General features: G+C 51.5%; 1 protein-coding gene and 1 long non-coding RNA gene across 10 annotated transcripts in view; one reads left to right on the forward strand and one right to left on the reverse strand.

The window, feature by feature from the left end:
* LOC310743176 overlaps positions 1-13,494 on the reverse strand; it is a 117,521-nt gene that overhangs the window by 54,500 nt on the left and 49,527 nt on the right. The gene's annotated exons all lie outside the window — the stretch shown is intronic.
* CPT1B (carnitine palmitoyltransferase 1B) overlaps positions 1-13,494 on the forward strand; it is a 36,282-nt gene that overhangs the window by 3,616 nt on the left and 19,172 nt on the right. For 2 of the 9 annotated variants that reach the window (XM_083572651.1, XM_083572650.1), the window contains exons 2-7: positions 4,850-4,997; positions 6,434-6,594; positions 9,115-9,254; positions 9,963-10,140; positions 11,230-11,331; positions 12,897-13,034. In XM_083572651.1, coding sequence (XP_083428777.1) covers positions 6,454-6,594; positions 9,115-9,254; positions 9,963-10,140; positions 11,230-11,331; positions 12,897-13,034 — 699 coding nt within the window. In that variant the 5' untranslated portion in view covers positions 4,850-4,997; positions 6,434-6,453. Of the gene's footprint in view, positions 1-4,467; positions 4,653-4,849; positions 5,051-6,433; positions 6,595-9,114; positions 9,255-9,962; positions 10,141-11,229; positions 11,332-12,896; positions 13,035-13,494 lie in introns of those variants that run through there. The other 7 variants (XM_083572646.1, XM_083572653.1, XM_083572649.1 and 4 more) reach the window with 6 other exon arrangements.

Genomic DNA, 13,494 nt, shown 5'->3' on the forward strand with positions numbered 1-13,494 from the left:
CCCTGACCATTAGGTCCAGTGGTGGCTGACTCTGGGGTTGTGGCGCTCATCTTGCTTTACTGGCCGAGGGAGCCGGTGTGCAGCTTCCGGGTCATGTGGCCAGCATGACTAAGCCGTTTCTGGCGAACCAGAGCAGCGCACGGAAACACCGTTTACCTTCCCGCCAGAGTGGTACCTATTTATCTATTTGCACTGGTGTGCTTTCGAACTGCTAGGTTGGCAGGAGCAGGGACCGAGCAACGGGAGCTCACCCCGTCGCAGGGAATCGAACCACCGACCTTCTGATCGGCAAGCCCCAGGCTCTGTGGTTTAACCCACAGCGCCACCCGCGTCTTATCCCCCTTTTAAACAAACGCAGGAATTGCCAGCTGGGGAGGAGCAGCCAAGGCAGCAGTTCACCCCCTCCAGGCCCCCCCTCACTCAAAACAAACCCAGAAAATGATAAGAAAAAATACAGATGATAAGGGATCCCTGCTTTGCCTTTATTGGTAAAGTACATTGCTTGTTACTTTGTTGAGTCATCAGTGGATCAGATTGCTGTTGGGGAGGGTTGTCCGAGGGGCAGGCTCCACATTCCCAAAGAACCTTAGAATTTTAGAGCGGGAGAGGACCTCCGAGGGTCATCTAGTCCAACCCCTGCAATGCATTTTGCATCGCTTTGTAAAGGCGCAGGGTGCTTCTGAACTGCACTGGCGGTACCTGAATATACAGACCAGTGGAACCAGAAGGCACTTCTTTTGTGGTCAGAGGCTCTTTTGTGATAGTCCGATGCTGCTTCTATTCGTATTAATATTTATGTTTACCTGCCGCTCACTACAAAAGTATCTCAGTGTGTCTTACAATGTTAAGTCTTTCACAGAACAGGTCAGAGTCGGTGGAGCCTGAGATCTCATGGGTTCGAGTTTGAGATTCCTGCATCGCAGGGGGCAGGGACCCTTGTTGGTCCCTTCCATCTCTGTATATAGATTTTTGTGGCAAATTTCATTGTGCATGCAAGCGACCAGAAGTAGATGGCGAGTAAGTAGAACATTCATGATGGAAGTTTAGGGAAGCATTTTATGTTTAACAGACCATTGTATTTTAATATTCTGTTGGAAGTTGCCCAGAGTGGCTGGGGAATCCCAGCCAGATGGGCGGGGTATAAATAATAAATTATTATTATTATTATTACTTATTATTATCGCTATAATTCTATGAGTATGCCTTCAGGCTATCAAATCATTTTTAAATAACAAAGGAAGCGTCGGCGTCGCACAGACCTGCTCTTTGCGTTTAGCGAGACGTAACAAAGATAATGTTGTTTGGCCATTTTGCTGCCTTTTTGGAACGAAGTTTGGAGGGAGGCTGGGTTAGGCACCACTTTCAGAATGCAACGGGCGTTCGGTGGAGAAGCCACGCCGCACGCCTCCTCCGTTGGCACGATTGCTCACTGTCGAAAGAAATGCACTTTGCACGTGCTCAGGAGAAGAACTCCCTCTCTCTCATGGCTCCTGGAGCTGATCCTTTTCTCATTTGACAGCAGCCTTCTGGGAGTGACGCACCGGAGGGAGCCTGTGGCTCATGTGCGCCTGACGCCCAGGGCAGAGGCTGAGACTTCCCTTCTTGGCCCCAGGCCAGCCCCACGTGATGGAAACAGCCTCCCTGAGCCAAGGCTGAGCTCTGTTCCCAGCAGGAGATATAAACAGTGAGTCCTGAGTGGCAGGAGCCAGCCAGAGAAGGTGGCTGGAAGGGGGGGCTCCTGGCTCAGGACTTGCCTTCTTCCCTTGCACTGCTGCTCCCAGCAAGCGCTGGCAGAGAGGGAGGACGAAAAAGCCCCCTCTCCCACCCAGTTGTACGCATTTGAAGGGTATAGGAGGCCTGTTAATGTACAGAACTCACTCCCCCAGGAGGCAGTGGTGATGGTCAGCAGCCGGGGATGGGCTCTCACAGCAGTTCCCTGCTTTATAGGTAAAGGTAAAGGGACCGTAAGGTCCAGTCGTGGGCGACTCTGGGGCTGTGGCGCTCATCTCACTTTACTGTCCGGCGTTTGTCCACAGACAGTTTTTCCGGGTCATGTGGCCAGCATGACTAAGCCGCTTCTGGCGAATCAGAGCAGCAAACGGAAACGCCGTTTACCTTCCTGCCAGAGCGGTACCTATTTATCTACTTGCACTTTGACGTGCTTTTGAACTGCTATGTTGGCAGGAGCAGGGACCGAGCAACAGGAGTGCACCCCGTCGCAGGGATTCGAACTGCCGACCTTCCGACAAAAGGACTGGTTTGGCAAGCTTGCTCTTTTCTTCTTCTTCCTTCTTCGGCAATCACTTGTAGCCAAGTAAGATTGTCTTCCATAAACACGGTTTTAACAGTGAGTCCACAAGTGACTGGGGAGGCCAGTTCTGGATCCACACGTCCTTCCACAGTGGGGACATTTGTTTCTGGACAGGAGCTGATCACAATGAGGGTTTGCCAAGCATTCCTTCCTCTTAGCACGTTTCTCCCTTGTGTCCTGAGTTCGAGAGTCTTCAAAGCCCATGACACCTTTGGTCAAGGCTGTTCTCCAACTGGAGCGCTCGCAGGCCAGTGTTTCCCAGATGTCTGTGTTCCTACTACATTTTTAAAGATTTCCCTTGAGAGAGTCTTTCTACCCGCACAGATACAGGGTCCCAAGAATGGAGAGAGACTCAAGACAACATCTTGACTGGCCTCCCAAACCGGCAACAATATTTCAGATCGATAGCCATTATGGTGAACACAACAGCAGGCCATGTAAACTGGCCGTTTCCTGGGCAGGCAAAGGAGAGCTACTGATTAGAAAGTCCTCCCCCTTTGCCTTTTTCCTTTCTTAGCGGAGATGAGCTTTCCACAGCAGCACAACCAGGTAGATGCGTTGACACAGCATTGGAAAGGAAGCAAACATCTGTGTGTCTCTCGCTGGAAACCGACGGCAGGGGCTATTGCTGCATCAGAAAAAAATAACAAAGAGATTGCACACGTTGAAGAATACAAGTGGTGTAGATGATTTTGTTGAAATATGGCATCCTTTTATAAAATACCGTATTTTTCGCTCCATAAGATGAATTTTTTTTCTTCCTAAAAAGTAAGGGGAAATGTCTGTGCATCTTATGGAGCAAATGTGTGGTCCTTGGAGCCGAATTGCCCTGGCGCAAAAACAGATTGTGCTTTATTTTGGGGGGGAGGGAGGAGGGAAGTGGGTGTTGAAACAAAGCTGCTGATCAGCAAGCGATCGGGAGGGAGATAAGGGACGCGATAAAGGAGGCTGCCTGGGAGGGGGGAGGTAAAATTCCTTGGATTCTTGGGATTTTTGCATTGGGTCACCCCAAATTCACCATCAGATAACATAGCATGTCCATGGCTATAGCCTGTACCCAAAAAAATCAGGCATCCACTGTTTCGTGGGGCCGCAATGGTGCAAAAACGTGGTTACAAAGCACGGATCCACATGGATTCTCCAAACTCACTGTCAAATCACATGTCTGTGGCCACAGCATGAACCACAAAAATGATACATCCACTGTTTCATTCAGAATTTTTTTCCTCTTGTTTTCCTCCTCTAAAAACTAGGTGCATCTTATGGTCAGGTGCGTCTTATAGAGCAAAAAATACGGTATATGCCGGAGAATGGCGATGACCGAAATCACAGATCAGACTTCGGCAAACTTAACTAGATTGATCTGTCCTGGAGTGAGGGGGGGGGGAGTGAGGATTGTGGTTCTGTATTCTTTTCTCTCTCTCTTGTTATATATTGGAAATCAATTTTAAAAACAACAACGTGGGGGTGCTGTGAAGGGAGAAGTTGTTGTAAACAAAAATCTGCCCTTTTCCCCTTATGGGGTACCCAAGAGCCCATATAGAGTCCTTACATAGGTTCCCTATTAGTAGGAGAAAATAACAGAGGCCAACCAGAGAATACTGAGAAGCAAAGCAGCTAGTAAGCCTGATCTTTATTGATCTGTTGCAACAGGGTCCTCACTCACCACACGCAGGAGGGAGGAGGAACCCAGAACAATGGCGCACAAGGCCTTATATAGACATTTTAAATTCCCTGCCCTGGAGCTCAAGACCACCCCTCCATACATCATACCTACATCACAGAAAGAGCGGTCTACAACAGAAATCTGAGTGCTTTGTTTACCTCCTGTCTGCCAGGTTACCTGTTTAATGGTCACTTGATTGGGGAGCCTGGGCAGTCTTTTGTAATAATAAATACTTAGTTCCTGAGCCAGGTCACAGTCTCTATTCATATCTTAAATGTGCCCTTAAGACAGGATTTGTGAAGGAAAAAGACAATGGGAAGGTTTCCCACTTTGACCTTGCAGAGAAATAATTGAGGTCAATGTGTTCAGGACTTTTTTTCTGTGGGCTTTTCAGACATGGGGTTTCTATATTTATGTACGTGTTTGCTTGGTACATTTATGAACATTTATTACATAGCTAAGACCTTAAAATTCTTATCACAAAGTTCCCCCTGGTGACTTTCTGCCTGCTCCTCGGCTGCTAGAGGCACCGCATTTCTTGCTATGAAGATGATGCCCACAGCAGACCTGTTTCTTTAAATGGAGCAGGGAGGAAGGTGCTCTGTCTGGGGATTCCATGGCAGTTGGGGGCTCAGAAGAAAGCGGCTTCCCCCTGCCCTGAGAAGACATCCACCGGTGAGCAGCTACCTTCGACCTGCATCTCGCAGGGGGAGGTGTGAAGCCCCTTCCTCTTGGATCTCGCACTGGCACCCCTGGCACTCCAAAATACCTTGCTTCTGCAGAAACCCCTTGGCTTGCCTTTGGTGCTGTGCAGCCCAAGAGGGGGTGATTTCCATCGCCAACTTTGCCGTTTTCTTCCCCCCTTCTGGCAGGGCGGCTGTGCCTTTGACAGCTCCATGACGGGCAGGAATTCAACAGGACGGGCTTTCCCCAGCATGGAGATGCGATGAAGGAGGAAGCTAGACCTTCCGCTCTGACCCTGGCTCGCTTCAGCCTCTCTCCCGGGAGCTGCTTTGGGTGGTACTTTCCTAGCAGATGCAAGCGCGCCAAACTCCTCGCTGTTTCTTAAATGGGTGTTATCCCCTTCCTCAAAATAAAATAGGAAGAAGGGCAATTTTTAAAGGGCCCAGTGGGGCAAGGAGACCTCTGCCCCCACACTGAGGTGCAAAGCAGGGGGCCCGGCCCTGTGTACCTTGCCATAGGAAGCCCAGGGGGCGGACTCCTGTGCAGGGCCTTTTTTGTAGTGGCACCGTGGCTTTGCAATGGCAGGCAGTTAAGCGTATCTCTTTCAATGGGCTTTGGTGGACGCACATTAGATAATCTGAGACTAATATACGGAGCTATGGTTTTTAGTGGTTACGTCGCTACGTTGTGCTGTTGTGATTTTCAGTGCTTTTTTCTGGGGAGACGCAGGGGTACGTCCCTAAACATTTTGTGAATCTAAGTTTGGTCTCATTGAGCGGCATTATTTCAATATGAGCAGGAAAATGAGAGTACCCCCTAAACATATATTTTTTTTAATAGAAAAAAAGCGCTGCTGCTTTTGATTGCATCGTTTATTTCTTGTGTTGTGAAGTGAAGTGTTTTGAAATGTGACCTTATGGAGGAAATGTGACCTTATGGAGTCTGACGTCCTAACTTCTAGGAATAGGAGCAGGGAACCTCAGGCATGGGGGCCAGATTTCTCTATTTGCCCCCCCGACTCCTCCCTGGGCCATGCCCCCTGTCTTCAAGCAACACCTCTCACCGACCCTTCACTTCATAATAATAATAATAATAATAATAATAAATTTTATTTATACCCCGCCCTCCCCAGCCAAAGCCAGGCTCAGGACGGCTAACACCAGTAAAATTACAATGGAAACATAATGGGGGGGGGAACAAAAACAAAAAACCCAATATAAAATACAGGCTAAAATGCAATTTTAAAAGCTGCCTCATTTTAAAAGTAGCCCATAAATAAATCATACCCCTCCTTGATTATTTTTGCCTGGCAGGGGACACTTATCCTGGAAGTCTGATCTCCCTCTTGCTTGCCAGCCTCGGGGGAGTGTGTGTGTGTGTGTGTGTGTGCGTGCTGAGGAGCAAGCCCACTTTAGCTGGGTGCAATTTGCATTTTTTGCTCCGCCCACCTTGGCCCATGGCCCCGCCCACCACTGCCATGCATCCCGGAAAGTTGCCCAGACCCTTGCGGGGGGGGGGGGGGGGAAGGGTCGCATAACTCCGTACCCGCCAACATTTCTCCAATGAAAATAGGGACATCCTAAGGAAAAGCAGGACAGCTTCTGTAATTCTGGGAAAACATGGACACTTGGAGGGTCTGCGATGTGGGGCATATATGCTTTTATTCCTATTTCAGGGTCAGTCTTTTACAAGAACTCTGTAGGTTTTCTGGGGACGGTGGATTTGTCTGGTTGTGGGTGCTGTTCTCAACCCCGCCCCCCCCCCACGTCCAGGTGACAGCGGACCCTTCAAGATGGCGGAAGCCCACCAGGCCGTGGCCTTCCAGTTCACGGTCACCCCGGAAGGGGTGGATTTCCAGCTGAGCCGAGAAGCTCTCAAGCAAATCTACCTGTCCGGCCTCTCCTCCTGGAAGAAGCGTTTCGCCCGTATCAAGGTGAGCAGGATCTGAGTTCGAGGGGAGCAATGCGGAATCCTAGAATTGACCCCGGGGCTGCCCCTGCTGCTCTGTTTCCTTCCAATGCATTGCAGGGACTAGAGGCAGTGGCGTAGCGTGGGGGGTGCAGGGGGGCCAGCCGCTCTGGGCGCAACATCTGGGGGCACGCGCTCACACTCGCAGCTCTCTGCCCCTACTAAAATCCATGGGTTAGGGGACGCAAATTACTTGCCTTGCCCCGGGTGCTGACAACCCACGCTGCGCCACTGACTAGAGGACCTCTAGGCATAGCTGTCAACCGTCCCTTATTTGGTGGGACAGTCCCTTATCCCAGTGTCATGTCCCGCTGCTGTCCCTTACTGATGATGTCCCTTAAATTTCCCGGGTTTCAAAGGAAGCAGCTCCTCTCCCTCCCTCCCTGCTGGCCAGGGAGGAGGGAGGCTCCAACTGGGTTGCTTGGCTGCGTTGCTCACCCAATAAGGAGTCTAAGAACGACTGGGGGGTGGAGCTTGCATGCCTTGTGCCGATCAAACCGGCCACGTTGCCTGGGGACTTGCCTTTGCTCAGCGCTTCCCAGCGGAGAGGTGACGGTGGTTTCCCTTGCTACATCCCCTTTGCTGGGTTGCTGCGCTGTGGGAACCACCGCTTGAGGCTTCGTTTGGCTGCTGGCTGGGCTTTCTGCCTTTGGCTCGGAGGAGCTCAGAAGTTGAACCTACCTGTGCTCTGAAAATCCCTTATTTTGGCTGCTGATCTCGTATTTTCGAGGCTGCTGGTCCCTTATTTTCAAGTAAGTTGACAGCTATGCCTCTAGGGTCCCTTCCAACTCTACAATTTCCTCTAGAGCTTCAGAGTCCCTTTCCGTGTACCTTGGGTTTTATTTCACCTGTGCTAGCCTCATCTATTCCACAGTGCCGTATCTGATAATCCCCTCCAGTGCATGGCCTTCACAGAGGCCAAAAAATATAGTCCGGCCCCCCACAAGGTCTGAGGGACAGTGGACTGGCCCCCTGCTGAAAATGTTTGCTGGCCCCTGGTATAGGGCAGTATAGTCAATCAATCAATCAATCAATCAATCAATCAATCAAAGATGGACCCCCCCTCTTCCTCCTTCCTCTCCCCAGGAATCCCTGCTTCAAACCTCCCTTTTCCTGCCCCCTCGGACCTACACCCCATCACCCCCCAGGCCAAAGGATTGCTCTCCTCAATGGCCCATCTCTCCCACCCCTTAATGGCCCTCTCTTGGCCAGGCTGGATTGCATAAGCCAGCCTAGGAATTCCCTGAATTCCCTCTCTGTCACTGTTCTGCACTTTAATCCATATCCCAGTTAATCAAAACCTTGGCGTTTATTGATTTCTAGGGTTTACCCAGATCTATAACAATATGTCAGGTGCAGAGGTGGACCCTCCTCTGCAACGAAAACAGCCCTTGCTTGCTCTGAGTTCGGGATGCTGGTTGTAGAGCTTTGGCAAACCTTGATCTGTTATGAGAAGGTGCTTCCTGGGCTGTAGAAGCTCCCAAATCCTTGCTTAAATGAATGCCGGGGGGTGGGGTGGGGACACCCAAGGTCATCTAGTCCAACCCCCCATAATGCAGATAGGGTTGACCCCTTGGGTTCCTTGTGCTCCCTCACCTCTGGCCTCCCTTCTGCAGGTTGCCCAGTTTTATTTGTGTTACCATTCATTGTATGTAATGTATTTAATTTCACCATCAGCTGACAAAGATCCATCTTTGAAACAGTTGATCTAATCCGCATGTACTGTTCTGCTTGTTTGCTGATTACTGTTGTATTCATTACATTGGAGCACCCAATACAATACTTCTTGGACATTGAAAGGCATCCTGCCTGCATCGTGGTGTTCCTCGCTAGTAACTCATTACGTTGACTACTCTTTGGTTATGGGCTGACATGCACCGTATTTTCCGCTCTATAAGACGCACTTTCCCCTCCTAAAAAGTAAGGGGAAATGTCTGTGCGTCTTATGGAGCGAATGCAGGCTCCATGGTTTCAGCAAAAGCAACACGAAGCTTCCAGAGTGCTCCGGGAGTGCTCCTGCTGCTCTCTGGAGGCTTCACGTTGCTTTCGCTGAAGCCAGGAGAGCAAGAGGGATCGGTGCGCACTGATCACTCTTGCTCTCCTGGCTTGGCTTTGCTGGAGAGGCGCTGCGCAGCTTTCCCTCTCTGCACAGCACCCCTTCAGCGAAGCAGGAGGAGAAATGGAAGGGGCTCCACTTCTCCTGCCGCTTAGCTGAAGGGGCGCTGCGCCGAGAGGGAGATTTTTTTTTTTCTTGTTCTCCCCCTCTAAAACTAGGTGCGTCTTATGGTCGGGTGTGTCCTATAGAGCGAAAAATACGGTATATTATTTGGAAATTGTAAATTTTGGACGACCTTCTGCTACCAATAGTAACACATCTATTACATTCATTAGCCATGTGTTGCTGCTGTATTTGAGCAGATATCTCTGTATTGCAACACAGGGGTTTGTTTTTGTCACTCCCTTCTGACACGTCTGCTTCCCACAGAACAGCATCCTGACCGGCGTCTACCCGGGAACACCTTCCGGCTGGCTGGCAATCTTTGCGACAACCCTGGGCTCCAGCTTATTCCACGTTGACGTGTCCATGGGGCTGATCTTCAGGATCCAGAGGCACCTGCCACGCAGGTGAGTGCCCACCGCATCTCCTCCCCTCCCAAGTCTCCCCGAACCTCTCCATCCCAGGCCTGCGCTCCCTCATCTCCTGGGATATCAAAACAAGAGAGACGGGTGATGTCTGAAGAAACAGATCCTCTGGAGCAAGGACTTTTGCCCGTGCAACAGAATAATAATAATAATTTATTATTTATACCCTGTGCTCCTGGGTTTCCCCAGCCACTCTGGGTGGCTTCCAACCGAATATTAAAAACAATACAGCGTCAGACATTAAAAAACTTCCCTAAACAGGGCCGCCTTCAGTTGTCTTTTAAAATTAAAATAGTTCTTTATTGCCGTGACATCTGCTGGGAGGGCGTTCCAGAGGGCAGGCGCCACCACTGAGAAGGCCCTCTGCCTGGTTCCCCGTCACCTCACTTCTCGCAGGGAGGGAACCTCCAGAAGGCCCTCGGAGCTGGACCTCAGTGTCTGGGCTGAGTGATGGGGGTGGAGATGCTCCTTCAGGTATACAGGACTGAGGTATACAGAACTCCCTCTCGTAAGCTAAACAAGCTATAGCTTGGGGCCCTACTCTCTTGGGGCCCCCAAATTTTTTAGTTTTGGGTGCCTAGAAGAGGAGGAGGACCCCCAGGAGGCAGGGGATGCCACAGAGTCACCCAGGAGGAGCACGTCCCTGGGGCTGGCACCCCCCCCCATTATTAACCCTCTCTTCCCCCTCAGCTGCAATTACTGCCTGAGTCCCCGGAGCAAACACCTCCTGGGAGTCGTCCTTTTCTCCACGGGTGCCTGGATTTCGGGGATCCTGCTCTGCCGACAGACCCTCAAGCTTCTCCTCTCCTACCACGGCTGGATGTTCGAGCCCCACGGGAAGACCAGCCGCAGCACCAAGATCTGGGCGGTGAGCGGCCATCGCGGGGGGCTGGAAGTGGGGTCGGAGAATTATTCCGTTGCACCTTTCCACGTGCTCCTCCCTCACTTTTTGTTCCTCATGCAGTTTAAACGGCAGAATTGGTATTTTTGTCCGAGCTGCACTTTTACTGTTTGCATGCAGATTTTTGGCGCGGCACCCTCATTTTCTTTGTAAGTTTGTAGAAAGGCAGCACATTGAAATACTTTATTGTCACTTGTACAACTTGTATAGGGACGCAGGTGGTGCTGTGGATTAAACCACAGAGCCTAGGACTTGCCGATCAGAAGGTTGGCGGTTTGAATCCCCGCAACGGGGTGAGCTCCCGTTGCTCGGTCCCTGCTCCTGCCATCCTAGCAGTTCGAAAGCACGTCAAAGTGCAAGTAGATAAATAGGTACTGCTCTGGCGGGAAGGTAAACGGCGTTTCCGTGCACTGCTCTGGTTCGCCAGAAGCGGCTTAGTCATGCTGGCCACATGACCCGGAAGCTGTACGCCGGCTCCCTCGGCCAATAAAGCGAGATGAGCGCCGCAACCCCAGAGTCGGCCACGACTGGACCTAATGGTCAGGGGTCCCTTTACATTTACCTTACAACTTGTATACAGTGAGATTACACATATAAGGTATAGGTAAAAAGGTCCCCTGGACGGTTGAGTCCAGTCCAAGGCGACTCTGGGGTTGTGGCGCTCATCTTGCTTTCAGGCCGAGGGAGCCGGCGTTTGTCCACAGACAGCTTTCCAGGTCATGTGGCCAGCAGGACTAAACCGTTTCTGGAGCAACCGTGACAGAAGCCAGAGCGCACGGAAATGCTGTTTACCTTCCCACCAGAGCGGTACCTATTTATCTACTTGTGCTGGCATGCTTTCGAACTGCTAGTTGGCAGGAGTTGGGACTGAGCAACGGGAGCTCACCCCGTCACAGGGATTCTAACTGCCAACCTTCCGATCGGCAAGCCCCAGAGGCTCAGCGGTTGAGACCACAGCGCCACCCGACTGCCCCTAAAATGAGCAGTCTGTGGGAATGCGGAACACTGTGGCCCGCAGGGCTGACCGGTCAAATCTGCCTCCCCCTCTCTTGGCAGGCCATGGTGAAGGTGATGTCCGGGTGCAACCCCATGCTCTACAGCTTCCAGACCTCCCTGCCCAAGCTGCCCGTGCCCTGTGTGAAGGACACCATCGAGAGGGTAAGAGGAACGGGCAAAGCACTGGGCGGGGAATGGCAGCCAGGGAAGAGGGACTGGGGTCCTTTCCCCCAAGTCAAGACAGCTTGGGAGAGAGAGATCTTGCCTCAGCCCTAAGGCAGCTCAGACCAGCACCCTCGCTTTGCAGCCAGGCTCTGATCTGAGCAGACCAGACCACCGGCACATCCAGTCCAGAATTGCCTGCACTGACTGGCAGCAGCTCTCGTGGAGTTTGAGGCTGGGTGCCCACCATACCTGGAGGTGCTGGGTACTGAATGCAGGACCTTCTGCATGCAAGGCAAATAATAATAATAATAATAATAATAATAATAATAATAATAATAATAATAATAATTCATTTTTTATACCCCTTCCATCTGGCTGAGTTTCCCCAGCCACTCTGGGCAGCTCCCAATTGAGTGTTAAAAAGAATACAGCTTTAAATATTAAAAACTTCCCTAAACAGGGCCGCCTTCAGATGTCTTTTAAAGATAGGATAGCTGCTTATTTCCTTCACATCTGAATGGAGGGCATTCCACAGGGCAGGCGCCACTACCGAGAAGGCCCTCTGCCTGGTTCCCTGTAACTTGGCTTCTCGCAGGGAGGGAACCGCCAGAAGGCCCTCGGAACTGGACCTCAGTGTCCGGGCTGAACGATGGGGGTGGAGACGCTCCTTCAGGTATACTGGACCGAGGTCGTTTAGGGCTTTAAAGGTCAGCACCAACACTTTGAATTGTGCTTGGAAATGTACCAGGAGCCAATGTAGGTCTTTTAAGACCGGTGTTATGTCGTCTCAGCAGCCGCCCACAGTCACCAGTCTAGCTGCCGCATTCTGGATTAGTTGCAGTTTCCGGGTCACCTTCCAAGGTAGCCCCACATAGAGCGCATTGCAGTAGTCCAAGCAAGAGATAACCAAAGCATGCACCACTCTGGCAAGACAGATATTCTTCCACTGAGCATGTCCTTTCACAAAACGAACCACACCATTGGTTCATGCAACCTAGTGCAGTCTGCACAGACTGACAGCATCCCTCCGGGGTCCCAGGCAGGGAGCCTTTCTCAGCCCTGTTTTTTATTTGGTTGCTTGTTACACTTGTTCCATTTATCTGCCCCCTTTCCCTCGAGGTGGCGTGCATCGTTCTCCTCCTCCCCATTCCCTCCTCACAACAACCCTGTGAGGTAGGCTAGGCTGAGAGGCAGCGACTTGGCCCTCGTGGTCACACCCAGGGAGCCTTGTGGCTGAATGGGTATTCGCACCCTGGTCTCTGCCGGACCATATTTTGACACTCTAACCGTTATGCCACGCTGGAGGTCATAAATTCATTGTGTTGGGACCCCGAGGGTCATCTAGCCCAACCCCCTGCTTGCTTGGTGTGAGACTCGAACCCATGACCCCAAGATGACCTATCCTCTTAGGAATGGAACCGGGGACCTTCTGCAGGCAGAGGAGATGCCAAGGCCCTTTCCAAGCTTGGATCCTGTGTCTCCTCTGTCTTGGGGAAAGGCGGCAGGTGGTCCCAAGGGCGCAGGATTCCATCCAATGCTCCCTTGCTTTCCTTCTCCTGCAGTACCTGGAATCTGTCCGCCCCCTGCTGGACGCAGACAAGTATGACGACATGGAGGCCTTAGCCTTGGACTTTCAGCTTAACGTTGCCCCCCGCCTCCAGAAATACCTCATCCTCAAGTCCTGGTGGGCCACCAACTACGTGAGTCTGCCTGCCCCCCGCCATGGCGCACCCTCCGGCCCATATCAGTGGGGGTGGGGCGCTTGAGCATTGTATCCCTTCTGCCAGACCTCAGAGTGGCTCCTGTCTCCTCTTCTACATCCTGGGCATCTAGCCCAAATTCTTACCTGGCATCCCACCCACTCCTCCTACGGCTCCTTGGACGAAAACCTCCCAAAAGAGCCTGCTGGGTCAAGCCACTGGATGCCTGTAGGTAGCCGAGAAGCAGAACAGGAGTGCAAGAGCCGTCTCCCCTTCCCATACCCGGCTGGCATGGCTGCCTCTCACTGTGGAGGGCAGAGCATTGGCATTCTGGCGAGGAGCTGCCGAAAGCCCTCTCCTCCTCCATGAATGTATACAACCCTCTTTCAAAGCCATCGCTTCCTCCCACGGGAGTGAGTTCCATACCTTAGCTTATCCATATCTGGAGCTTAGCACTGCA

Source organism: Podarcis filfolensis (assembly GCF_964270895.1).
Source record: "Podarcis filfolensis genome assembly, chromosome: 10".
Lineage (NCBI taxonomy): Eukaryota > Metazoa > Chordata > Lepidosauria > Squamata > Lacertidae > Podarcis > Podarcis filfolensis.